The 26,379-nt window shown below is 43.8% G+C and overlaps 2 protein-coding genes across 5 annotated transcripts in view; both read left to right on the top strand.

Annotated features, from left to right (window-relative positions):
* itfg1 (integrin alpha FG-GAP repeat containing 1) overlaps positions 1-26,379 on the top strand; it is a 146,870-nt gene that overhangs the window by 102,245 nt on the left and 18,246 nt on the right. For 2 of the 3 annotated variants that reach the window (XM_056607452.1, XM_056607453.1), the window contains 2 exons: positions 4,209-4,252; positions 8,028-8,106. In XM_056607452.1, coding sequence (XP_056463427.1) covers positions 4,209-4,252; positions 8,028-8,106 — 123 coding nt within the window. Of the gene's footprint in view, positions 1-4,208; positions 4,253-8,027; positions 8,107-8,631; positions 8,694-26,379 lie in introns of those variants that run through there. The other variant, XM_056607454.1, reaches the window with a different exon arrangement.
* Positions 9,822-23,071, top strand: LOC130403211 (zinc finger MYM-type protein 1-like). 2 transcript variants are annotated; one of them, XM_056607451.1, is made up of 3 exons: positions 9,822-18,446; positions 19,048-19,624; positions 19,814-23,071. In XM_056607451.1, the coding sequence occupies exons 2-3, from the start codon at positions 19,186-19,188 to the stop codon at positions 21,685-21,687; spliced, it is 2,313 nt and encodes a 770-aa protein (XP_056463426.1). In that variant the 5' UTR covers positions 9,822-18,446; positions 19,048-19,185; the 3' UTR covers positions 21,688-23,071. The 2 variants fall into 2 exon arrangements, with proteins under 2 accessions (XP_056463426.1, XP_056463425.1); XM_056607450.1 differs by having other exon boundaries at positions 9,822-19,624.

Here is a 26,379-nt window from a genome sequence, read left to right as displayed (position 1 = left end):
TACACATGCACCGCATGAGAAATCACTGCACGCACGCACACACGCACGCACTCAGACACACACACACACACGGATGTGTGCGCAGACACACAGACACTGATGGGGACGCAGTCACGCACGCACGCAGACACACACGCGCACGCACGCACACACACACACACACACTGATAGACACACGTTGACTTATGGTCCCTGGAGCAGTGGGGGCGGCGCTGAGTCGTGAAGGACGACCGCAGCGGTACGATCTCTGCTCTCCGTCTCCCTCTCTTTCACTCTCTCTTTCACTCTCTCTGTCTTTGTCTCCCCCTCTCTTTATCTCTCTCTCTCTCTCTCTCTCTCTCTCTCTCTCTCTCTCTCTCTCTCTCTCTCTCTCTCTCTCTCTCTCTCTCTCTCTCTCTCTCTCTCTCTCTCTCCCCCTCTCTCACTCTCACCCTCAATCACTCAACCATGGTTACTTGGCCTGGGCTATTTAATTCAGTGTAGGCGAACAATTCCAGTTACTTGATTTTAATTAGCTACTTTTTAATCTGACACGTGCGCGTTCACAACACAAAAATGATATTTGCGTATGCATGCACGCACACACAGACACATTACAGGTATGAATACCGACTTTTTACAGACACGAACACAGACGTATATACTTGCCAACCAGCCAGTGAAGAGACCGCTGGAGAAAACTTCTGAGGACGACCTAGAGACCAGAGACCTCTACGAGGGCTGGCTCAGGCTCTATCCAGGTGACCTGTGTTCCTACAGTGGTCCGCTTTTGGCTTTCCAATAGACAAACAAAAGGGTTGGGGGCTGGCCTGGTATAATTCATTGTTATCATCATATAACCCTGTGATAGCTTTTATTTATTGATAGATGGTTTACAGCAGGGGTCAGCAACCTTTTCAACATGCAGCGCCAGTTTGACATTTTCTCGTTAATGAGTGTGCCTTAAGCAACAATATTTTAAAACTTAATCTAAATTATGACACAGTGACAAAAAACATTTCAAGAAGAACTTGAATTGTATTATTTCCATATAGTCCATAATCATGCATCAACATTTTAAATGTTTTTTTGGTTGTTATATTTGCAACATGGGCTTACAAATTATAATTACATAAGTCCCATCTTAAAACACCATTTTCAGAAACTCATATTTGCTGTGAGAAATGTAAAAAACGAGAATATATGAGAATGTTGGACACATCCACATCAATATCTTTGAGACATGTACAGCTTTGCAAAACCATGTGATGGCGATGCATACAGGCCACTTGCAACAATATTTTAAATATTATCTTCTCTATTTCTCACAACATAGGTTTAAAAACTATTAATTGATCCCATTTCAGAACACTGCTTTCTGTAACTAATTGAAACATATTTGCACTGGGAGGAAATGCTCAAAACAGAATAAAGTGCAAAAAAAATTGGTAGTAATGATTATGCTGCCGCATTGTGCGGTGACATTTTTTAATTAAAAAAAAATAATAAGAAAATACATTTCTTTTTTTTTTTAAGGGTGCCAATGATTATGCTGCCCTGTGCCAGAGGTGGCACGCGTGCCTAGGGTTGCCGACCCCTGGTTTACAGTAATGTGCAAAGGGACATCGCCTCTCTGGTGGCTCCCAGTGCCTGACATCACAACCAAATGAAAGTAGGGGAATTGTGGCGTTGTGATGTACATATCACACCAGAGGTACATATCACACCAGAGGTACATATCACACCAGAGGTACATATTCATACCAGAAGTACATATTCACACCAGAGGTACATATCACACCAGAGGTACATATCACACCAGAGGTACATATTCATACCAGAGGTGCATATTCACACCAGAGGTACATATTCATACCAGAGGTACATATTCACACCAGAGGTACGTATTCATACCAGGGGTACGTATTCATACCAGAGGTACATATTCATATGAGGTTTTGAAGGTCAACATGTCATTTTGTCTGGAGTGTTCTCGGTGTGCAACAAACGTTGTTGAGGTCAGCTGCGGCCGTCGTCTCCTCACTATGCCTCGGTATTGACGAGGGGGGCTGAGTTACACAAAGCATTAAGCGCAGGCTGCCCTGACATTAAAGCTCTGTTCCATGCCTTGATGAGCTGCTCCTTGAAGAACCCTGGCTCTGTGCTCCCAGTCTGGGGTGGTCCAGAGTCCCTCCTCTGATGTAGTGGTCCAGAGTCCCTCCTCTGATGTAGTGGTGGTCCAGAGTCCCTCCTCTGCTGGTGGGGGAATGAGTCCCTCCTCTCCCGGTGGGGGATGAGTCTCTCCTGGTGGGGAATGAGTCCCTCCTCTCCCGGTGGGGGATGAGTCTCCCCTGGTGGGGGATGAGTCTCTCCTGGTGGGGGATGAGTCTCTCTCCTGGTGGGGGATGAGTCTCTCTCCTGGTGGGGGATGAGTCTCTCTCCTGGTGGGGGATGAGTCTCTCCTCTCCCGGTGGGGGATGAGTCCCTCCTCTCCCGGTGGGGGATGAGTCCCTCCTCTCCCGGTGGGGGATGAGTCCCTCCTCTCCCGGTGGGGGATGAGTCCCTCCTCTCCCGGTGGGGGATGAGTCCCTCCTCTCCCGGTGGGGGATGAGTCTCTCCTGGTGGGGGAAGAGTCTCTCCTGGTGGGGGAAGAGTCTCTCCTGGTGGGGGAAGAGTCTCTCCTGGTGGGGGAAGAGTCTCTCCTGGTGGGGGATGAGTCTCTCTCCTGGTGGGGGATGAGTCTCTCTCCCGGTGGGGGATGAGTCTCTCTCCCGGTGGGGGATTCCCGTCATCACAGTCTGTGTTTGAAGCGGTGTTGCCTTGCCCTCTAAAGTTGCGTCACGTTGCTGCGTTGTGAATTGAAACAATTTATTACAATGCCGTGGAACGCTCTGTACACTTGCATGGGCCCTTTACAACTTCTGCCGATTAATTATATTTGATAATTCACCGTTGCTAAGTATTACTGACCGCTGTCAAGGAAAACAAAGGATTTTTTGCCTCTAATGACGTCTTTGGTATTACTCCGCAAGTAGTCCGGTAACTTGTCAATCCCAGCGTCTTCGGTTGCTATCGACGTCAACGTGTTTGGCAGACTATTTCTCTTCTGATCGACACTAAGAATGCTAGGAACTAATAAATTGCTTAAAGACACACCATGTGGAGTTATTTTTTCGTATTGGCAAGTAGCCGTGTAATAAGCGGGGTAATGTATAGAACGTCGCCGGTCCCGATAATGACCGGTGTCTATACATTATCCCTTGCATAATGATTCCAGCTACCTATCGTCCTCCCATCAGCCACCTTACCTTCTCCTTCCTGTCGAGGTTGGACAGCTTTAATGCTAAATCAATACCTTATAATCTATCAATCATAGTTAGCTTTGGTGCGCTGCTGACAGCTCAGCCTTTAACTTATTGATCCTCATGTTGAACGTGCGTCCCTGCTGATATTCAAGACGAGGTTGAGGGAAGGGGAAGGCGTCCCGTCTCCCCGGTGGCCGTGCCTCTGGGCCCACCGAGCGTCTTCTTCAGGCCAGCGTGGATCTGGAAGTGGTCTCCCCAGTCAGTTCGGAGGAGCAGAAGCCCAGGAAGATCAGCCTCATCCGGTCATGTCGTTCACTGAGGCTGTTTACAAGAAAACCACCATGAAGAAGCACGATGGCACCGAAATACTGAGCTGGGTTATCCATACAAATATGCAAAATATGTTTCAAGAAACATTCAATGACACCTTTCTGGTTTAAGACATTTTCAGGATTGCTGCATCTGAATTCTGCTGCAGAGGTATTGGCCTGAGGGATACTTCACACACCCACCCACCCACCCACGCACACACACACACACCTCATGCACACATACACCAGTGCACTCACACGCAGGTTATTAGCCAGCGCATTTATTTTTCCTGTGTCTCTCAGTGCTGCTAATTTATTTAAATGGGTCTCCCACCTCCTCTGTATTGATTGAGACAGACTGACGGACGGGGCGCTTTGGAGGCTGGGGGGGAAGCCCTTCTTGAATGTAAATCAGGTGTGCGTCTGTCAGGACCGACTGAGACGAGGAGACGTGAGAAGGGTTAGAGTCCCCCGCTGGTGAAGGCTTCACTCCGGGTCCACGTCCCTCAAAGAAAGACGTAAGAAATCCACACAAACATTTAACGTCTTTTTTTCTTCCTCCTCCTCTCGTTCTACCTCCTCCATCCCTCCCTCTCCCCCTCTCTTCTCCCAGTGCTCAGTGGCCTGTGTTCCAGTGACTGTCCTCAGAAAGTGACGGTAAGGGCTCTCCTGCTATAGCATGTTAGCATCCTTATAGCACCACATACCCTTCTGGGTCTCTGCTCCTGCTGTCGACCACACACCATCCATCATCGGTGGCGGTATGTTTAATCAGAGCTTGTCTTTATGCTATAGCCATCTGCCGTTCAGCCACCTTCACACTTTGTGTTTTATTTGTGTCTGGGCAGCCGTTTCGATTATAACATGTTTCCATTGAAGAAGACAATGTCAAGGGGCGGTTCGGCGAAAGGAGGAGGCGTGTTCTTGCGCAAACGTTCCCTGGTGCTATTTTGCAGTTTCAGAAATCACTTGCGCCACAAACCAGAAAATACCCGGTTTAAAGTCAGTTGCGCGTTGTTCAGATGCTGTTTTAAGGGCTCATGCATAATGTTTCTTGTTCACCTCGTGCATACACTTTGCTTCTTTCATCTACTTAGCCACACATTCTTGGTAAATTATTTGGGAAAGAACAGCTGATACAGCGATAATAAGTTGTACTTTTAAGTCAATGCGTCTGCAAACACCGTACAGCAAGCAAATATTTTCTTGACACAGACATCGTGTACAAGCCCATAACTTTTAGGATTGAGGAGTATTTGATTGGGAGAAAAAATTGTTTTACCGCGAGTGAGTGTTAAAAATAATGAATGAATGCGGGCGTGCGTGTGTGTGTGTATGTGTAAAATAATTAAAGGGGACCTATTATGCTTTTTCGACTTTTATGACCTATAAACGTTGTTATAATGATTGATAGTCATGTTGAACCATACTAAAGTGTCAAATAATGACGTACATGCATTTCGACGTGTTCCCTGCTGACAGTCTGGGGTGGCTGTGCAGAGCGCTAAACACTCGGAACAACGTTTGCGATTCGCTTGTTCACATTTCCGGGAAATCATCTACGTAGAGGCACTCCTGCCACGCCCCAATATGCCTGGTCAAATCTCCTCGTGGCGCGCTTCAAGTCCGCACTTTTCACTTCACAGTGTAGCTTTGCATGTTTGTGGAACAATGACTTCCCCTCTCAAAAAATGTTTTTGGATTGTGAGGGAAACTTATTTAATTTATTTGGTTTTCCGAAAGACCCAAGTACCAGGGGTGGGGGTGGGGGTGGACCTCGACTGCCCTTCGCAGGTCTTCCGGAAGGTAACCATTCACAACGGAGTGGGGTTGGCAGGAGGGGGGCGAGGGGGCGGAGAAGGACGAAACCGAGCGTTGACAGAGAATGCTGAAAGCGCCCAGATGAGAGGAAGAGTTTCCCGAAAATCTACATCGTTTTTTGTGCTGTGATTCGTGTCAGGTTGCGCTATAGGAGTCATTAATAAGAAATTAAGACCAATAAAGTAGTATAATAGGTTCTCTTTAATGAAAGCAGGGGTGCGTGTGTGCGTCCATCTGTTTAAACACACGCAAACTAAACACGTAACGGTTAATACAGTCCATGGCAATGTATATTAACGGGGGGACACATGCATATTAGGAACACAAGTTGATAACGATAATGCATACAATACTGGTAAGAAACTGTTTGTTAATGTATTGCTTACATCATTAAATAGAACCACAGTTAAGTGTGTGTGTTAAGTTTTCTTTGCTGAAATTTATTTGAGGAAGAAAAAGCTATTCCATTTGTGAATTAGGCCATATTATTTAATTATTATTATACCATAAACTGAGCCATTTGAAGTTTGAAATTCATGTGGTCATGCATCTGTCTCATCGGAGACTGGAAACGCGACTGTCAAAATATCAACTTGTCAGATTCAAATACGCTCATGGCTCTTAAAGGGGATGGGCGCTGGCACTCTCATTGGTTTATTGCACGTTACGCCCAAACCACACCTACGGGTAATTAGGCCACTTCAGACCAACCCCTTTTAGATTTGCGCCAGGCGCAAGAGTCATTTATGTGCCGGTAAAATAGCAACATCGCCATAGAACCGCCCACAAAGCTACTTGCGCTTGGCGCTTCTCACTTGCGTTTCAGACCGTTAAAATAGGCCCCTATATGTATAAATGAGAGTTAGCTTTCTGCACCAATGCACCTGACAGGGGAGACAGAGCATTGCTTACCTTCTCAATACCACACCATCATATCTCTCTCTCTCTCTCTCTCTCTCTCTCTCTCTCTCTCTCTCTCTCTCTCTCTGACAGGGGTTCTCTCCCCGATGAGTGAAAGCTCTGATATGGGTCATGCTGCTATAAAAGCTTGACAACCTCTGCGATGACACCACGCCTTTCCTCTGACGATAGCTCTGGCAGAGATGAAGCTGTTGTTGATTGCAGTGCTGTCCATAGCGCTCCCGTCTAATGTCACATTATGTTGCTCATTTTGTTGTGCTATAATATGTTGTAAATGTCATCCTTGTAACAAGGAAGGTCATGTAAAACACGCTTCACCCGAATGTAGTGGCGCTGTAGTGTTCAGCAGCATTGGCAGGTTTCCCCATGCAGCTGATCTTATTGATGGATGTCTGTACGGGTTTCCCCTTCTGCTTTGAGTCCACGCTTATGGGGTCTTTATCAGTAAATTAAACCAGAAGAGTTCCAAGCTGCACTCACAAGAATACAGGATGAAGAAAGACAGACAACACTCATGTCTAGACATGAGACTGTTAGACATGAGGCTGTTAGCCATGAGACTGTTACACATGAGAATGTTAGGCATGAGGCTGTTAGACATGAGACTGATAGACATGAGGCTGTTAGATATGAGACTTTTAGACATGAGCCTGTTAGACATAAGCCTGTTAGACATGAGCCTGTTAGACATGAGACTGTTAGGCATAAGACTGTTAGATATGAGGCTGTTAGGCATGAGACTGTTTCACATGAGACTGTTTCACATGAGACTGTTTCACATGAGACTGTTAGCGTTGATGGATGGCCTCCACCTCTCCCCCCGTCTCTTATGCTCTCTCTCCCCTAGTCTCTTATGCTTTCTCTCTTTCTCTCTCTCTCTCACTTTCTTTCTTTCTTTCTTTCTTTCTTTCTTTCTTTCGTTCTTTCTTTCGTTCTTTCTTTCTTTCTTTCTTTCTTTCTTTCTTTCTTTCTTTCTTTCTTTCTTTCTTTCTTTCTTTCTTTCTTTCTTTCTTTCTTTCTTTCTTTCTTTCTTTCTTTCTTTCTTTCTTTCTTTCTCTTTCACCATCACTCTATCAACCCCTTCTGTCTTTCTGCTCCTTAGCTCTCTCTCTTCTACCTCCTCTCTTCCTCATTCTCGGTCTTTGTTGATCATTTAATCAGTTGATCAACCCCCCAGATGTGTCTGTGGAACTGGTATGGGGTCATATCCCCATGTGTGTGTGTGTGTCTGTGTCTGTTTAACTGGTATTCGGTCATATCCCCGTGTGTGTGTGTGTGTGTGTGTGTCTGTTTAACTAGTATTGGGTCATATCCCCCTGTGTGTGTGTGCGTGTGTGTGTCTGTTTAACTGGTATTGGGTCATATCCCTGTGTGTATGGCTGTTTAACTTTTACGGGGTCACATCACTGCGTTTGTGTGCGTGTGTGTGTGCCTGTGATTTGACAGAGGGAATAGAGGGAGGCTGTGATGAGGCCGTTCTCTCACTCGTATTCAGCCAGTTGTATCGATCCATCGCCTTTCTATGGAGACCTCTCCATCACCCCTGTTCCTCCCCGTCCACATTGGGTACTGAGTGTGGCTCTGTCGCTCCGTCGTCAGTCCTGAGCCCTGAGTGTTGTGCAGCGGTCAGGTGTGCAGGATGCAGATGAGGTGTAAAGCGGGTGTCTAACGGAGCCTTCTGTCCTTGCAGCCGTTCGGGGTGAACCAGCCCGGGCCGTACGTCATGTACACCACGGTGGATTCCAACGGGAACCTGAAGAACGCCTCAGGTACGTCTGCTCCTCCTTATCACAGGGGGGGGGGAGCTGAGGGGGGGTGAGGGCGGGGGGGGCTGAGGAGGAGATGGGGGGGAGGAAAGAGGAGGTCAGGGTTAGGGTGATAGGTTTATGGTTAGGATTAGATTAGGGTTATAGGGTTAGAGTTAGGGTTATGGTGAGGTTAGGGTTAGGTTGTATTTACTATATGCACATAGCACCTACTGCACACATAACATCTTGGTCATGAGTACTCTCTTTGCCCTTTCCTAATCTCAAAATATCCCTGCTCTGCTAATGTCTCTCTCTCTCTCTCTCTCTCTCTCTCTCTCTCTCTCTCTCTCTCTCTCTCTCTCTCTCTCTCTCTCTGTCTCTCTCTCTCTCTCTCTCTGTCTGTCTGTCTGTCTGTCTGTCTGTCTGTCTGTCTGTCTGTCTGTCTGTCTGTCTGTCTGTCTGTCTGTCTGTCTGTCTGTCTGTCTGTCTGTCTGTCTGTCTGTCACATATCATCTCTTTCCTTTTTGCCACAATCTGTCCATGCAGTGCTCTGTCTGTTTAACTTGGTTATGCTCCCCTAAATAGATCACTGTGTATATCTTGCTGACAGCGCTTTTAAAAATAGATTTGTTTATTTTGCAGCTGTAATTCATTGTGTTGGCGTATTCAGTGAGCAGGGCGGATTCAGTCTAATCAGTAAACTGGACTGAATCTGTGTAATCATTGTGCTGGGCTGATTCAGTGTGCTGGGTTTATTCAGCATAATCAGTAAGCTGGGATGATTCAGTGTGCTTGGCGGCGGATTCAGTGTGCTGGGCCGATTCAGTGTAAATTGTCTAGTGGGCTGATTCAGTGAGCTGGGCTGATTCAGTGTGCTGGACTGATTCAGTGTAATCAGTGTAGTGGGCTGATTCAGTGGACGTTTGAAGCAACGGTATACTGAGAAAGATAGAGGGCATTGCTAGAGAATCTCTCAGCAGAATTCCCCATTCTCCTCATTTAGCACTGAAGTGTTGCAGGCCAGCCTGTGTGTATGTGGTTGTGTTTGTGTGTGCACAGGTGTGTTTTTGTGGGTGTGCATGCACATGTTCATGGGTTGGTTGATGCCTCTACGATTTCAAAATGTGTTCATTCTGTAGGATTCTTCTCTGGGAAATAGATGGCCAGTGAGACTGCTAGAGATGAGCAATGATGTGGTAGACACGCAGACACACACACACTCACAGACAAACAGACACACACAAACACACAGTACATATAAGTGCACACAGAAATCGTGTGTCTTCTGACCTTCTGCGGGTTGAAGAGAGAGGTACGGGAGCGGGGGGATGAGCTCAGATGATAAGTGAGAGGAATAAGTGGGTCAGAGGGACAGAATGTCAACCTGATGAAGATGTGCTTTAACCTGCTGCTGCAGTCTGGACTTCTATGTCCTTTGGTTTGGTGTAAGAGGTTTATTTGAAAGGCGTTGTATTATATATATAGGGAGGATGGAGGAGGCCTCCTTTACTAAGGGAGGATGGAGGAGGCCTCCTTTACTAAGGTCCTTTACAGCACCACGCCTCATTATCAACTTGTGAGACACCTTCTGAGATAGAAGGGGAGCAGGGGAGAGGGGGCGGGAGGGTTGGTGTGTGAAAGAGGCAGGGGAGGACACTGGTGAAGAGGTTTAGGTCCCAGGAGGGGTGGAGGCTCCGAGGGGGGCCGGGGGGCCTCACAGCTGGAGCAGGGGAAAACACTGGCTTCCTGCTGCGTGGGCGGCACGCTGAGCTGTCAAACTGAGCCCAGCTAGGCTTCAGAGGGATTGTTAGGCCTTTGGCGTTCAGCAATTAAACAGAGTTGTTATGATTACAGAACATTAGAGTCTACTGCACCAATCTGCCTCTGCTGGACAGATCCAGACCCAGATACATTATTGTTCCCCGAGGAAATGACCTCGTGTTTCCAGCGGCTGATTGCCCTTGGGGATAAGGATCACACATCACTTACTATTTATATTTCTTGAGGGTGTTCCTCAAAGCCTGTGACTCATTAACTGACCACAATGAATCTCATTGGAATCACTTTGTGCTAAGCCTGCTATCGAGCTGTGTCCAGCCTTCAGAGACAGAAGGTCGATGAGTATTATTGGGCAGACTTTACACTTATCCCAGCAGTTGCTTTCCACATCTAACTTGTCTGTTTATATTGACAAGCATAATTCCTCCCTGCAGTGTGAGTGAGTGAGTGAGTGAGTGAGTGAGTGAGTGAGTGAGTGAGTGAGTGAGTGAGTGAGTGAGTGAGTGAGTGAGTGAGTCTGTTCCGAGGAGAATCATAATAGAACGAGATCAATGCTTGGGTCCATCCAATTAGGCTAATGAGTTCAGAGGATTAGCAGTGGCTGGCGTTAAAAGGTTACACACCCGCAGATACGCACACTCTCATCTCCAGTTGAACTCGTATCAGCATATTTTTACATTTATTTACATTTTCTTTGAGATGTTTAGGAAAGCCACGAGCCAAACAGTCTCTGGTTAAGCAGTCTTAGGCCCCGTCCACACAAAGCTGATTTCATGGCGAAACCGCAAAGGTCTTGTACGGTTTGGCCTTCCGTCCACACGAAGCCGGCGAATCCGCTGACCGAAACTGTAAACTTCTGAAACCACCCTCGGAGGTGTTTTCAAATAGCTTGGTCCTATCAGACCATCGTACTTCATTTCATTTGTACAGAAGTATGGAAGCATATATGTAGCAAAATTCAAATGGTAATGCAATTTGCAATTACATTATGCAATTGACAATTCATTATGCAATTTGATAATGTAATTTGTAAATACGTTATTGAAAGTGTATTTTAATATGCAAAGGGGCAATGCAATCCTCAATTAAATTTGTAAAAGTTAGAACAATGAAAATAGAATAACATTTTGTCAAATTCTTTGAGTTCCTTTATTCAAATTGAAAAGCTATAGCGTCCCTGTGATTGCAATGCACTACGCCACGCTCCGTGTGTTGCGATATTCAAATGACATTCAATCCGCAAAACGCTTTGCAAAAGATTTGGCAAAACGTAATCCAAAACGTTTTCCAAAAAGTCAATATGCAAAGTGGCAAACGTATCAGCCAATCAGCGTCTGGGCGGGAACTACGTCACTTGCTCGTAATTTCCTTGTTCACGTTCGTATGTGTCTTGTATTGAACATGCATTGTTTTTGTATTGAACATGTATTGTTTGTTGTATTGAGTATGTATAGTTTGTTGTATTGAACATGTATTGTTTGGTTTCCTCAATTACAGGTACACCTCTAGTCAAGCAAACCAATATTTTATTATAAACCTTATTATTTTATTAGCTAAATGGCAAATTCATAAATGTAAATACTCGAATCAGAAACCGCTTTTTGTTGTGTTTGAGAAGGAAAACAGGCAATACATGGGGAATATTCTATGTTCTAGAAATGGGAAAGCTATTAAAACACCTAGTGTGTGTGCTCTTTATAATATTTTTATTTTATTTAATGCTGCATTTTGTATATTTTGTCTGCCATTTCTGTACCCCCTGGCTGTTGTTGTATTGCTAATTGTCAATAAAATGTATAAACATTTTTAAAAAAAAAAACGTTCGTATGTGTCAGGTCCATGGTCAGTTTGGTCACCAGTGGAGTAGATTATTGATACGCCCCGAAGTTTGGCCGATGATGTGGGGAACCATCGTGTTGAAGACACAGATGCAGTAGATAGAGTGCGTGCTCTGGGAGACTTATCCTCACTGGTACGTTTTGACGCCAGTGTGGTAAACACAAATATTTCCCAAGTGCTACAGGCACTGGGTGCGAAACACTGGGTCGGGAGACCCACCGTGGAGATACCCTTGGAAGCAATAGGAAGTGACGCAGTTCCCGACCAGACGCTGATTGGCTGATACGTTTGCCACTTTGCATATTGACTTTTTGGAAAACGTTTTGGATTCCGTTTTGGAAAACGTTTTGCAAAACGTTTTGCCAAATCTTTTGCAAAGCGTTTTTGCGGATTGAAATGTCATTTGAATATCGCAACACACGGAGCGTGGCGAAGTGGATTGCAATGATGGGGACGTTATAGATTTTCAATTTTAATAAAGGAACTCAAAGAATTTGACAAAATGTTATTCTATTTATATTGTTCTAACTTTTGCAAATTTAATTGAGGATTGCATTGTCACTTTGAATATTAAAATACACTTTGAATAACGTATTTACAAATTACATTATAAAATTGCCAAATGAATTGTCAATTGCATAATGTAATGACTTATTGAATTGCAAATTGCATTGCTATTTGAATTTTGCTACATATATGCTTCCATACAGAAGGTCTGGAACTGCTCAATTGACAAACGTTCACTCACTTTGAGGCGGGTGTCTGTAGAAGTTTTAAAATGATTGGATCTGCCCAGTGCCACTCTGGATGTGCCATAACCAATCGCATAGCGTTTGGTCGTGACGTATGTCATGCAACGGGACATGCCGTAAAACACATTTCGCACACGCGCAGGTAATGGTGGATTTAATGATTCGTTTCCGTGACCCAGTTCGCGTGATTCAGTTCGCCACGAGGAGTCGTTCGCGAATCGTTCGTTCGTTCGTTCGTTCAGTCGAGTTTCCGGTAGCACTAACTCCACTGAGTCTGCATCATGGAATGCACGCCATTGCACGTTTCTCATCTGAGTCATGGTGCGTTTTAATATCCATCCGTCTCGGAGGTCCGAGGACGTTGCCTTGCGACACGCACAAACACGCCCCTTTTCCTCGGACGGCGATCTCGCCATCTCGGTTGAACTCAGTGGTGACCGAGCGAAATTCCGAGACAGAATTCAAGATGGCTGCGCCCATTGTGACTTGAAGTGTGAACTGTTTTCATTGTGCTTGGACCACTTTGGTGGTTTAAATGGTAATTTCAATCACTCGTATTACTGCAATACCTTACTGCGTCCGTATCTCTGCCTATGGAAACAAATATATCGCATTTGTGTACAGCACTTTGGTCAACTACTGTTGTTTTAAATGTGCTATATGAATAAACTTGACTTGACTTGACTATGGCCTATAGCCTACTTATATTGGATCGCCTGGTCCTCTGCCAATGCTACCGCGATAACAGCTTTCAGGGTGGCGTCCATGTTTTCCTCCAACGACCGAGCGAAATAATAAGACGCTTGAAGTGTGGGCGTGGCGTCAGATCCGAGATCCGAGTCGGTTCGCAGAGAATACTCGAACGCAGGATCAGTCAGACTCAGTGGAGTTAGTGCTACCGGAAATTCATTCGTTCGTTCAGTCGAGTTTTCGGTGAATAGAATGGTGAACGAGACGACCGAACGAACGAGAGAGACGAACTGGTTTGGTTCGTTCGTTCTAAAGACTCGTTCATTCGAACCGGTTCGCGAACGAACGAGCCAACACTACGCGCAGGCTGTACACAAACAAAACAAGATGAAGCGTGAAGATGTCTCTGAACGATAGCTGCAGGTTTTGTTTATCTGATTTAACCGTACGTCCACACCAGCTCATAAAGTTTTGCTGCAAATATTTCTGTTCACTTTGGTCGCTCAAGTCGCTCATGACGTACAATTCAATTTTGCAGACGCATTTAAAGGAGCCGTATGCTTTTAGTACAGACAGCCATATCAAAGAGTGAACTCCCAAACACTTTGGCCATATTGCAGAGACGGTTTTGCTTGTTGGATAAAGTGCTTCGACAGTAAGTAGGAGTGTGATTCCCCTCCAATATATATATAAAAAAAAATCCTAAAATGTAATTACAACCGAGAACAAAAAAACGTTGCGTGCTGTAGTAGGCTAGTTAAAATATGTTTCACTGATCTGCATCTGCAAATCATGATCTGCACTCATTCGTCGCACTCAAAACAAATAGACATTGGCGCACATGGCTAATTTGCATACGTGCACAGGACTGGCTGGCTCCACAAGGCAAATAATGGAACATATCTATCTATCTAGGCCTATCTGTCTATCTATCTATCAACGCGTGTCTAGTTTTAATATGATGTATTGTGTGTATGTCCAGTCAGACTTGTTCTGTGTGGTCTTGTAGGCTACTGTCCTGTGTGAGCCGAATCACCTAAATGAATTCCCGACGATTTTTGTCGTTTGGTATTAATAAAGACTTGACTAGGCTATCTATCTATCTAGACTATTTAATTAACAATTATTCACCTCAGGCTCCGTGAATAGTGGGGAATAGAGGGATAAAAGACAAGAGATATATCCCCTGTCATTTATCCCTCGTCTTGTCGATTAGTTTGTTTATGTGACGATTTCAAAAACTTTTTTTGTTTTGTTTAAAGCATGCTACACGCGATTGGTTGGCTAGATTGGTTTGGTCATTATTGGTCATTATTCATTTGCATTATTCCGCGTGCATTATTCCTTTGCACAACGTATTATTCCTTTGCACAACGTATGTATTTTCGATATTTGAAAACGATATCGTCCCATTCAGAGCAAGGAAGATTAGTATACTAGGATCTCGGTTAGCAGGCATGTATGGCGCCTATTTTACAATAATCTCAAATGTTTCATTAACTCACTCGCCAGACCAACCAGCCACGCGTGACACCTCCGCCCAGGCCAGAGCCTTGGCCTTGCGATCTCTGAAGTGAAAGAGGGTTGGGTCGTACAACACTAGGTGCCCAGTTACAGCCGCGATTAATAATTCAGCTGACATTTTGTACAGTGAGTGAATAAAGGTAGGTCGGTACCAAAGTGCCTGCCGGTGTTCCCTGGGATCCACGCAAGCGAAGAGCGTCTACATTCCGATTGGCTGTCAGTGTTTTGCCGCTGAAACGCGTCATAGTAATTTGCATAAAGTTCAACAGTTTTCAACTTTTTTTGGATGCTCTGGTCGCTCAACTTTGGCCACTGGTCGCTTTGGTCGCTCTTGCCCATAGAAAGTGAATGACTTCCGATTTGGTAGCTCAATTCGCTTCTGGTGTGGACGAACAGTAAGTTTTCAAAGAACAGTTGTACATTCTAAATTAAAGGCCCACTATGCAACTTCGGGCATTTCTTCGCTGTTTTCTTGGTTTGGCACGCACATTTCTCTACACAGCGCCCCCTACAGCTTCGTAGTATATATTTACAACACTGTCGTAACAGCTCGTTGACGACCCTTCCCCATGCACTTCTACGCGAGCCATGTGCATTTGTTTTCAAAGAAGCCGGCGAATACGTGGAGCCATGTCCGAAGTAGATGTTCATAAAGTGTAGGCAAGGTTATACATTTTTAAAATGGTGTATTTGTATTGCAATAAACATAAATCCATCCTTTTTTATGGTTGACGGGGAGAATTTATATCCTAGATTATAATTGTTTTATCTTAGGTTGAACAGAACAATCAGTGTAAGTGTTGGCCAACATAATAATCTAAATAAACAAGAACCTGGATTCGGGGATTCAGTCTGTATCTGGGGGACGAGACAGACGAACAGCAAAACCCCCATGGAAACAAAGGTGTTTATATGGTTGAAAGCTAGAAACATACAGGGCTCACAACAAAACGGTTGAGAAAACAATTTTTACAGGGCTTAAACAAAATGGTTGAGCAAACACATTTGTACAGAGACTATCAACATCAAGAATACCACGAAGACAAAGTTCACCCAAGGGTACTTTCAATTTCAAAAGCAACGCGGCCAAGTCGGCGTCTGATTTGCATTCTTCTTTTTCTTTCAGTTCACGCTATTCCTGAAAAGCTTGCCCAACGTTTACTCGTGTCTGGCCTCTCTGTCGGTCAGTCTCCCTTTTCTCTTCTGTCCCTCCGACATTGGGTTTCTCTGTCTTTTTTTTTTTTTTTTAGTCGGCTGATCTATGATGAATGTAACAATCCCTTAGTTACTTGTGTTTATATCGAGCCGGTTCCGTGTTTGGGGGTCTGTGCCGTAAAGCAATGACTCTATATTATAGTTATATTAAGGTAAAAGCGGCAAGGATGAGAGTTATATTAAGGTGAATCAAGCCAAAAAAGTTGCATAGTTCCCCTTTCACTCGTGTCTGATCTCTTTTCTGGTCCATTCTTCTTTTGTTCCACCGACAGTCGCCTCTTGGGTCCCTTATCAGTCGATTGATCCATGATGAATGCAACAATTGCCTCGCAACTGGCTGTTTATATCCAGCCGGTGCGAAGTTTGGGTGTGTGTCTGTGCCGTAAAGCATTTTCGAAACTACAATCTGACTACATTTTCGAGGCGCGATTGGATACTTCCGCTGCGTCACATCCGGATTGTGTCGGTCCGAACAGAGCAAGTTGCATATGCGCTTTTTCCTTGGAGAGGTGACATGGGGCAATGACACACCCACCAAATGACCCAGAAATGGAATGCAGAACCATCAGAATAACTCTCAACCAGCATAATCAATGTAATTTTGGCTAACAAAGTTGCCTAGTGGGCCTTTAATATTCGACAGTAAGGACAGAGATAATGTTTGTGGTCAACTGTGTATGCACAACGGCACACTTCCTTGGATTTGCACTATTCTGTTTATTTTAACTAAAATTTGTTTTACCTAGTTGCTGCTGTATTTGCCTGTAAATAGTATATTCTGTATTGTTGTGCTTTTTTTCTATTTCACTTGCATATTTTCATGTTTCTTTCTTGGCATCCAGTCAGTGGAAAACACAGGAACAATTTCATTGTATGACTAGGAACATGTTTCTTATTGTGCGATAAACAATAAACACTTCTAACACCTTTTCATAGTACGTCTCATTGCTTTTGTATAATTTATCAATGGTCTTACAAGTATTTGTTTTCACACTTTTATTTAGCAGGTGCATGTGCAGTTTTGTGAAATTGCACAAATTACAAACACATTTACAAAATATGAACAACTGACACCAACCATGATCCTGCAGAAGTAAACAGAGGGTCTAAGTGTTCTAATCACAAGCATCACCAAATTTACTGTTCAGACTCAGAGCTACTGACACGGCTTATGAGTGCATCTTCAACATCATCATCAACATTGTCAAAGTAGTTACTGTAATAGAGATCTGGGTCAGTTAAATACCTCTCTGAATCATATTGCAGATCACAATCAATATCCCCAAAAACATCACTGATGATAATTAAAATCTCCTTTGCATGGTCTAATTTAAACACAGGAAGGTTATTGATAATGTATGACAGGTCAAATATGTATTGACAGTGGGTCAATACTGCATCAACCAGTTGCTGACTGAATCCAGTGCAGGCTGCATGTGAGGTGTACAGTGGGTTGGATGAATTGGTTAAACTATCTCTGTAGTCATTCAGCAAATCTGCAATCAAAGACTTCTCATTTACATCCACATGCCTAGATCCCTGATCAGTTAGTTCAGCTTCAGTCGGTTCATAATTTGGCATGGGTTCTGTACATGGGCCAGATGAACAAGAGCAAACAGTCTGGCAGTATGTACAACAGAGATGGCCTGGCTCTACATGGCTGGGTTCTGCTTCAAAATGTGAATATAGAGATTTCCTGAAACATGTGTCTTTTCCAACAGCAAGCAGTTTTTTACATCTTCATCCACCTTGAAGTACTGTCCGCTGTTGGAGAGGATGGCATGTGATGGCTGACCATGCCTCCCAGCCCTACCCGCCTGTTGTAAAATCGCCTCTAGTTCACCTGGAGCTCCGTACATTACCACGTGTGAAACATTAGAGAAATGTAACCCCATCCCCAAAGCTGTTGTTGCCACAACTATCCGGCAATTCCCTTCCCCCCTCATTGAAGCCAATGAGGGGGGAAGGGACAGTCTCTCCTTGTTGTGGGGGAGGGTTTTGCTGTGGAACATACCAATCAGGAGGTTCTCACTTCTACAGTCCGGATCACAGCCTACCCAGGCATGTCCTTGCAGTTCCGCCTTTAAATATGAGAAAACTCTCCCCACTGATTTCAGGCTTTGGCAGTAAATTAATATTGGTTGCATCGTTGAGCCCTTGTCTTTTGCATGTTGCGCAATCCAGTCCAGGCAGTTCATGTGATGACTGGGAACCTTGCACAATCCAAAACGGATGTTTGTCTTATTGGGACTGGCAATGATGGAAACGGCATTGTCCATATGGAGAAGTCTGCTGACTCTGCTGACTCTGCTTCTGGACTTGATGTCAGCGGAGGCAGTTAGAGCCAAAACAGGTGTACCTGGTAGAGTAAAAAAAGTTCACAATAAACACATTTAAACACAATTATGTCCCCCCTCCCCTGTAAAATGGTTGAGTCCATGAATCCTATTTGCTCTCTTCTCACCGTGCGCATCTGCCGCTTCATTCAAATGAAGACAGAAACGGTTTGAAAGCCAAAGAACTGGAGACAAGCCAACTGTACGCTTGCAGTGATGAAAAAAGGTACAGTACAGCTGAAACTTGAATCAAGAAAATGTGATGGGTGGTCATATGTGATAGACAGTTCCGTTGTAATTTCAATCGTTTATTTAATTGCTAGCTTGCAAAAGTCGATAGGACTAGTAGCTAGCTCGCTATACAGCTTGCTTGTGCTAGCTAGCCTTGAAGTTACCACTGTTAGCTTAGCTAACCAACGTCTTACTAACGTCTTTAGTACAGTAAGGTGTTTCATTACGTATGTAACCTAACTGTTAAGCTATTCCTAAATCAGATGTTAGATACCACTAACCGTTTTCTCACCAAAAGCCTTTTTCTGGCTGTTGTAAAGGTATTCAGTCATGTAGCCTACAGTAAACTCAGTAACAGTAAAAAGTGTGCATTCTTTGGTCCACCCTATCTTTTGGTAGCTAGTTAGTTTAGCTTTGGTAAACATGATTTTGTATGTAATAACCTAATACATAATACATATGTACATGTGTATGTAATAACCTAATACATTAGAAATTCAATTGGCCATTTAGAAAAGTATTTGTCATTATGAAGGGAAATATGTCATGAACATGTTGTGCTGTGGGTTCTGAATGCAGTTATCTTTTCTTTTTAGAGACTTGGACTTGGACTTGAAAAAAATAAAATAAAAATGTAAGTGTTAACACACATCTAATGGGCTCCATTACACCATAGCCTATTTAACTCACCATCCAAATGCCAGTAAGCACTAAATCAGTTGTAAATCATACTGATGGCACTGTTCAGATATCAGATCCTCTTTAAAACTAAACCACTAGTAATATTGCCGTTTCAGGGCCCAAAAATGAAGCGAAAAGGTCAAGATATCAGGACTTTTTTCAAGAAAAGGTCGGTCAACCAGAGGGAGACAGAAGAGGTGGAGACAATGAAAGACAGTCAGAGTGTGGAGGAGGAGACACAGAAAGTCAGCCAGAGTGTGGAGGTGGAGACACAGAAAGACAGTCAGAGTGTGGAGCTGGAGACACAGAAAGCCAGTCAGTGTGTGGAGGTGGAGACACAGAAAGACAGTCAGAGTGTGGAGCTGGAGACACAGAAAGCCAGTCAGAGTGTGGAGGTGGAGACACAGAAAGACAGTCAGAGTGTGGAGGTGGAGTCACAGAAAGACAGCCCAGAACCCCCAGAGGACACAACCAGTCCAACAGGTCCACATGGTATGTCTCAGATTAGATAAAACAGTTATTTATATGGTTGCATTTTTTTTTTTTATGTAAACAAAACACCTTTTGTATTAACCCTGCCTATATTATACCTAAGCAAAGTAATCAGTATGACTTCTGTAGAGGAATCATGTCAATTATTTTTACTGTAAAATAGTTCTAACCTGTTTTCTCTTGTTCCAGATATATCTAAGCATCGAGGTGACAGCCCAAGTCAACCAATCAGGCAGGGATTCCCCAGAACTCTCCAGGGTGGAGCTTGGAGAAGTTTCCACATAGAGTGGTACCAAGAACGTCAATGGCTTGAGTACTCGCATTCTAAAGATGCAGCATATTGCTATCCTTGTAGGCATTTTTCTCTACCTAATGTCCCCAAGAGTGTTTTTACGTCAGTGGATGGTTACTCTAATTGGAAAAAAGCAACATTTAGGGATAGTGGATTTTGTCGTCATGCTAAATCTGAGCACCATGTCAATGCAATGCTTGCATGGGAAGAAGATAAAAGAAGGAAGGACAACAACACATCAATGATAGTATTGATGGAAGCAGAAAATAGGAAAAAGATAACTGACAATCAAAAATACATCAAAACACTAGGTGAAATACTGTGTCTTACAGCAACCAAGGATATCGCCCAGCGTGGTCATAGAGAGTCTTCTGACTCAGAAAACAGGGGCAATTTCCTTGAGATTTTAGAACTCGTAAGCAAACATGACCAGTCAGTTAGGACAAGATTAGAAGATCAAGCCAAGAATGCCAAATACACCAGCAGCCATATTCAAAATGAAATTATAAGCATTTTAGCAGGGATGGTCAGGGATGAGATTATTAAAGAGGTCAAAGAAAGTGAACAATTTTCTGTCATAGTGGATGAAACCAAAGATGTAAAAAAAAAAGAACAAATGTCTTTTGTTCTTAGGTACTTTTATAACGGCATGGTGCACGAGAGCTTTTTAGAGTTTCAGGAAGCAGAAAGGCTGGATGCTGCAGGTTTAACAGAAAAAATCATAGACTGTCTAGAGAGGCATGGCTTGAATTACAAGGAAAACTTAGTCGGGCAAGGCTATGATGGAGCAGCCGTTATGAGCGGGAAACACTCCGGTGTACAGGCTAGAATAAGGGATGTAGCCAGTCATGCTTTTTATGTACACTGCAGTGCACACTGTTTAAATCTAGTGATAGTGGACAGTGTGAAATCTGTATCTGAGGCAGGAAAGTTTTTTTCTTTGTTGGAATGTCTGTATGTATTTATGTCAGGCTCGTATGCTCATGATAAATGGCTGAAGGTGCAGCAAGAGATGTTTAAAGGTGAAGGACCAAGGGAGCTTCAGCGTCTTAGTGATACAAGATGGGCGTGCAGGTATGTAGCTTGTCGGAATGTGATGGATAGGTTGCCTGCTATTGTGTGTGTCCTTGAAGACATTTCACATGAGGACAACCCAGATAGAGCTGTGGAGGCCAGAGGAATTCTGCATCAGATAGATCTCAATTTTATTGGATGTCTTGTGGTGTTTAGAAAGATTTTAGGTGAATCAAAATTTTTGTTAGACATGCTCCAGTCAACAAAAATAGACCTAACAAAAGCTGTTGAGTTGGCAGAAACACTCCAACAGACTCTCAGGGAATATCGCAGTGAGCCCTCTTTTGAGACTGTCTGGGGTGAAGTACTCGACATATGCCAAAGTAACAGCATCCCTACATCACAGCCCACCTGTAAACAAGCAAGACAGGTAGCAAGAAAACTACAGAGTAGTGTTGTTACATCCACTCTAGGACAGCAAACAGAACCAGATAACAAAGAATCTTTCAGAGTTAAAGTCTATTACTCCATAATAGATTGCATGATTGGAGAGATGGAAAGGCGTTTTTCCAAAATTAACTGCGAAATCATGAAAGGAATACAGGCCTTCAATCCATCAAGTCCTAGCTTTCTCAGTGAGGAGGCTGTTCTTTTGTTGGCAAATTCCTATGGGACAAATTCAGATGATGTTAAGCTTGAACTGCATCAGGTTAAGAGACTGTTTGATAGAACAGCAAAAAAAGGAGAGACCGACTAGTCTCATGGAACTATTACTTTTTTTGGATCCCATTAAAACTGTTTTCTTTGAACTACATCGTTTATGTAAAATAGCTGTAGTTTTACCCGTTAGCAGTGCTTCATGTGAGCGGAGTTTCTCAACTCTAAAGCTGGTCAAGAACCACTTACGTTCTACCATGGCTGAGAATAGGTTGTCAAGCCTAGCTACACTTAGTATAGAGTCAGCACGTGCTAAGGGTCTTGATCTAGATGAGTTTGTGAGACGATTTGCTGTCGAACATGGCAACCGCCGTATTGTTCTTTTTTAGCTCCCTGACCTGCTGTTTAGAATTTAATATATTAATTGTTTGTGAAATTAAATAAAACTGAATTGTTTTGCTGCTGGATATGTAAATATGTTAACTGTTTTCATTAGCGATTGGTATAAATAAATACATATAGACACCAGGCATGTGTGTTTCCAACAATAAAAAGACTTGACTTGACTTGACTTTGTGTGTGTGATTTGCCACCCTTGAATTTAACTTGCCACCCTTCTGCCACCCCATGTAAAATTTTCTAGAATCGCCACTGGACAACAACTTTCGGGTTAGCATTGCTAGCGTTCGCCTTAGCTAACTCCTTCACCACTAACGGAGCCAGCTGGAAAATCTAACTTTTCCCGAACCCGGTGGGGAGATGCGCCACAACATCATGGCCACCAACAAACTCAGCAAAGCTTGTTCTTGCTCCAGCTTTAATTGATCAATTTTCGGCAGTGATCCCACAACAGACAGAATAGCTTCTCTCGTATCATTCTCCATTGTCTTCCTCTGACTACAACTGAAACTGGCGCGCGACCTAGACGTCATCGTTCTTTGCCACTCCCTCTGTTCGCTGATTGGACCGCCAGAAATCTGGTTTACATGGTACGCATTTACATTAAGCAGACCCAGACCTAGTACTGAAGTGAAATGGAAATTGAGCGGAAGTAGGTAGGTGGGCGGCGCCAGGCTAGGTTTCAAATCTACCCGGTTTGTTTTGGATTCGTGTTGACGCCTGAAACCGTCTGAAACCGTAAACCATGACGTCATCGCCCCACCCCTCGACCCTCTAGCCAATGACTGTTAAGCCCGCGGAGTCTCCTCCTTTATGCGCATGCTCGCCTCTGCTTCTTATTTATTTTTCTTCTGGATTTCTGTAGCAGAAGCAGCGCCCCTTATGGGCCTGGAATGTGTACTACAGCGTTTCTACAGATCTACCCGGTTTTGCTTGACTCCGTCTTTACGGAGATACTCCGAAACCGGTTACGTTGCCTCCGGAACGACCCTTCATACCTCCGTCTGGTATATATATATATACTTATTGTATTTGAGGTTTTGTACTTATATTATACCTGACCTTTTTATTTTATTGTTCTCCTGCTTTGGCAATGAGTTGTAACTGGTCTACATTTTGAGGAGTGTCACATGCCACCACCGCCTAGGCCTACACTTTTTATTTTTGCCGATTTCGAATGACACAAAGCTAAATCATCTCTACGCAGATGTTTCCGATTTTCGATGCCGTTAATTTGTGTCTGACTTTTGACTCTATACTGCCGCCTCGATTTCCGGTGGTATTGCTCCGTTTCTCCCGGAGCACTCCAGATTATTAAATTCAGAGGCGACGGACCCATAGACGGACGAAACACCTCCGGGACCGGACGAAATGGTCCGTATCCGTATTTACCGTAGGGTTTTAATGGGCCTTAACGGTTTCGCCCGTTTCGGCTTCATGTGGACGGGGCCTTAGTCTAACCATCAGCAGTGTTAATTTAGTCTGGCACCATAGACATTAAATCCACCATGAGCCCATTGCGTGTGTGGGGGTATCAGCCTCTGGACTAATCAACTGCTGAAATATACCCCACTGCTCCAACCCACCCCACTGCTTGCTGAAATATACCCCCCTGCTCCAACCCACCCCACTGCTGAAATATACCCCCCTGCTCCAACCCACCCCACTGCTGAAATATACCCCCTTATTTCAACCCACCCCACTGCTGAAATATACCCCCTTGCTCAAACCCATCCCACTGCTGAATTATACCCCGTTGCTCCAACCCACCCCCATGCTGAAATATGCCGGGTATATTTCTGCTGAAACATCCCCATAAATGTCAGTCCTGCATTGGCCCATGGTGGCTGACTCTCTCCTTGCTGCACCAGTTGTTTGTCCCTCCTGGCGATGGTTGTCTGTCCCTCCTGGCAGTGGTTGAGCTCCACTTGTGTCTCTAACTGCTTCAGGCAAGCAGCCGATTTACTTCAGTGGTGTCTGACTCGCTCCTCCATGGTATTTATACAGGTTCCTAATCTGCAAAGAATTTTCACCAATCTTTTTCATTGTGAGACTTTTGGGCATCAGCATTTGCGTGTGTGTGTGTGTGTGTGTGTTTGTGCGCATTGGTATGCTTGTAAAGGCATAAGCGCTCAAACAGTTGGTGAAATAGATGTAACCTTTAAAATCCCAATGTGACATTTAGATAGTGTGTGTGTTTGTGTGTGCGTGTAAGCGAATCAGCCTCTATGTGCAGGCAGGTATTTTCTGCACATTGGCAATCACAACATAAATGTTAATTTATCGCTCTTCAAGTCTGAATGTTTCCCCATGCCCTACGGTTAGGGGTAACTCTCTCTCTCTCTCTCTCTCTCTCTCTCTCTCTCTCTCTCTCTCTCTCTCTCTCTCTCCCTTGTTATCTCTCTCTCTTCCTTGTTATCTCTCTCTCTCGCTACATTGCTTGTTGTACCGCCTCCCCCCTTGCTCACTCTGCGATTAAGGCCATTATGTGGTTCCTTTCAAGACTTTGCATCTGACAGTCAAAAGAGTGTGGAGGAAGATAGGGTATGTGGGCGAGCCGAGGCAGGGGGAGATGTTAAGACAATGACACGTCAGTCAGTCGGTCAGCGTGCAGCCGGCAGTAGGACGCTGGAGTCTCCATACATCAGGCTGAAGACAAGACCTCTAACCTATTCTCTCTGAGAGCTGCTTACCTTCTCCGCTGAATGTAGTAACACGTTCAAACCAGAGGATGGGCTTTTAATGAACTGGTAAGATGAGCTGAATTGGCTGAAATTGTTCCCTGAGTGTCCTTGCTCCCCTTGGCTCCGATACACAGGGTCCGGGTCCTTACCCTCCCTCTCTGTCTTCATTCAAATTCACATTTTATTTAGTGTATATGTGTGTGTCTCCTCTCTCTCTGCGGGCTGGGAGTGCACAACTAGACTGTGTATAGTGTTAACCAGGCCCTCCAGCTATAGACTCTATATATATATATATATGTATATATATATATATGTATATATATATATATATATATGTATATATGTATATATATATATGTATATATATATGTATATATGTATATATATATGTATATATGTATATATATATATATATGTATATATGTATATATATGTATATATATATATATATATATGTATATGTATATGTATATATGTATATATATATGTATGTATATCAGTGGAGGCTTCTCCATTGAGGAGAGGGAGGAAGATCCTCCCTAACATTGTTGAGAATAAAAAATTTAGATTGCCCCGACTATTGTAATGAATTAATGCCCTTAAATATGACTACTTTATTGCCTTTGAATATATAATGTTCGTTTCCCTGGGTAAAGGGACATTAGGGACATTAGCCCCCTATCGCCTATTGACAATTACTTCAGGGAGGAACGTCCTCCCTCCGCCGCCGTTGACTCCCATTCATTTTCCCGAAAGTACTGGCGGCCGGTGGATAACATGGGTTTCAATGGGAGAGAGGAGGAAAATCCTCCTCTGAGTGGGTGGGACCTTAAGGGGTCTGATTCGCGCAAAAATCTATCCGTCTGCGCTATGAACCAATAAGCAGGATCCCTGGATCCAGTGAGCAGTGTTGCCAGATTGGTCAGATTTCCCACCCAATTGGGCTACTTTTAACCATGTTAGGCTGGAAAAATTATCATTGGGCGGGAAATCTTCCCAATCTGGCAACGCTGTCGATAACAAACCCGGTCTGCATTGCCGCGGTGCTCAGTCTGAGAGACGCAGCGCAAGTGAAATCTGCGATAGCGAGATACTAAATGCACAATGGAAACATTGGAAACGGAGGACATTGTTAACGGCTTATTACAAAAAACATTCCATTCATTCAGAAAGAGGTAGGCCACTTCCCAAAATCAAGGTCATCAGAAGTAATGGCAACGTCAGTGTTGTGAGTGCTACATGGTTTGCTAGGTACGCATGACTTACTGGTAGCATTACAAGCAATTGTAACTGAAAATAAACATAGCTAAATAACTTCAGTCAGTGAGGGCTAAAATAGGCCCAATAATAGGCCCAGATTTTTTTATTTACTTTTACAAATCAATAGTAGGCCTGATTTGACTAATATGCTTTGCATCCTTTCCTTCTCAAATTACAGTGATGCCACTGGTGGCTTTGTATACATTTTGTTCACATAACTCCCTCCCTGCTATTTTGTAGTTCACCAAAACACCCTGAAACAACTTGAGTCTCACATTCTTATGCCACCATACACCAACAGTGCAAGCAGGCCAATGGCAACCAAGCGCGCAGTCCTTCCTCCCTCACTTTAAAAACCACCAGCCGCCACTGATGTATATATATATATATATATATATATATATATATATATATATTAGGGGTGTAACGGTACACAACAGTCACGGTTC

Source organism: Gadus chalcogrammus, chromosome 14 (genome assembly GCF_026213295.1).
Source record: "Gadus chalcogrammus isolate NIFS_2021 chromosome 14, NIFS_Gcha_1.0, whole genome shotgun sequence".
In the NCBI taxonomy this organism is placed as follows: Eukaryota; Metazoa; Chordata; class Actinopteri; order Gadiformes; family Gadidae; genus Gadus; species Gadus chalcogrammus.
Note: the sequence above shows the minus strand (reverse complement) of the source record. Positions and strands in the feature narration are given on the sequence as shown.

Excerpts from the sequence above, each read along its gene's own strand:
- LOC130403211 (XM_056607451.1), top strand. The coding sequence starts at position 19,186 with ATGGCACTGTTCAGATATCAGATCCTCTTTAAAACTAAACCACTAGTA. Across the intron at positions 19,625-19,813 it reads CAGTCCAACAGGTCCACATG|ATATATCTAAGCATCGAGGT; the intron begins GTATGTCTCAGA and ends CTCTTGTTCCAG.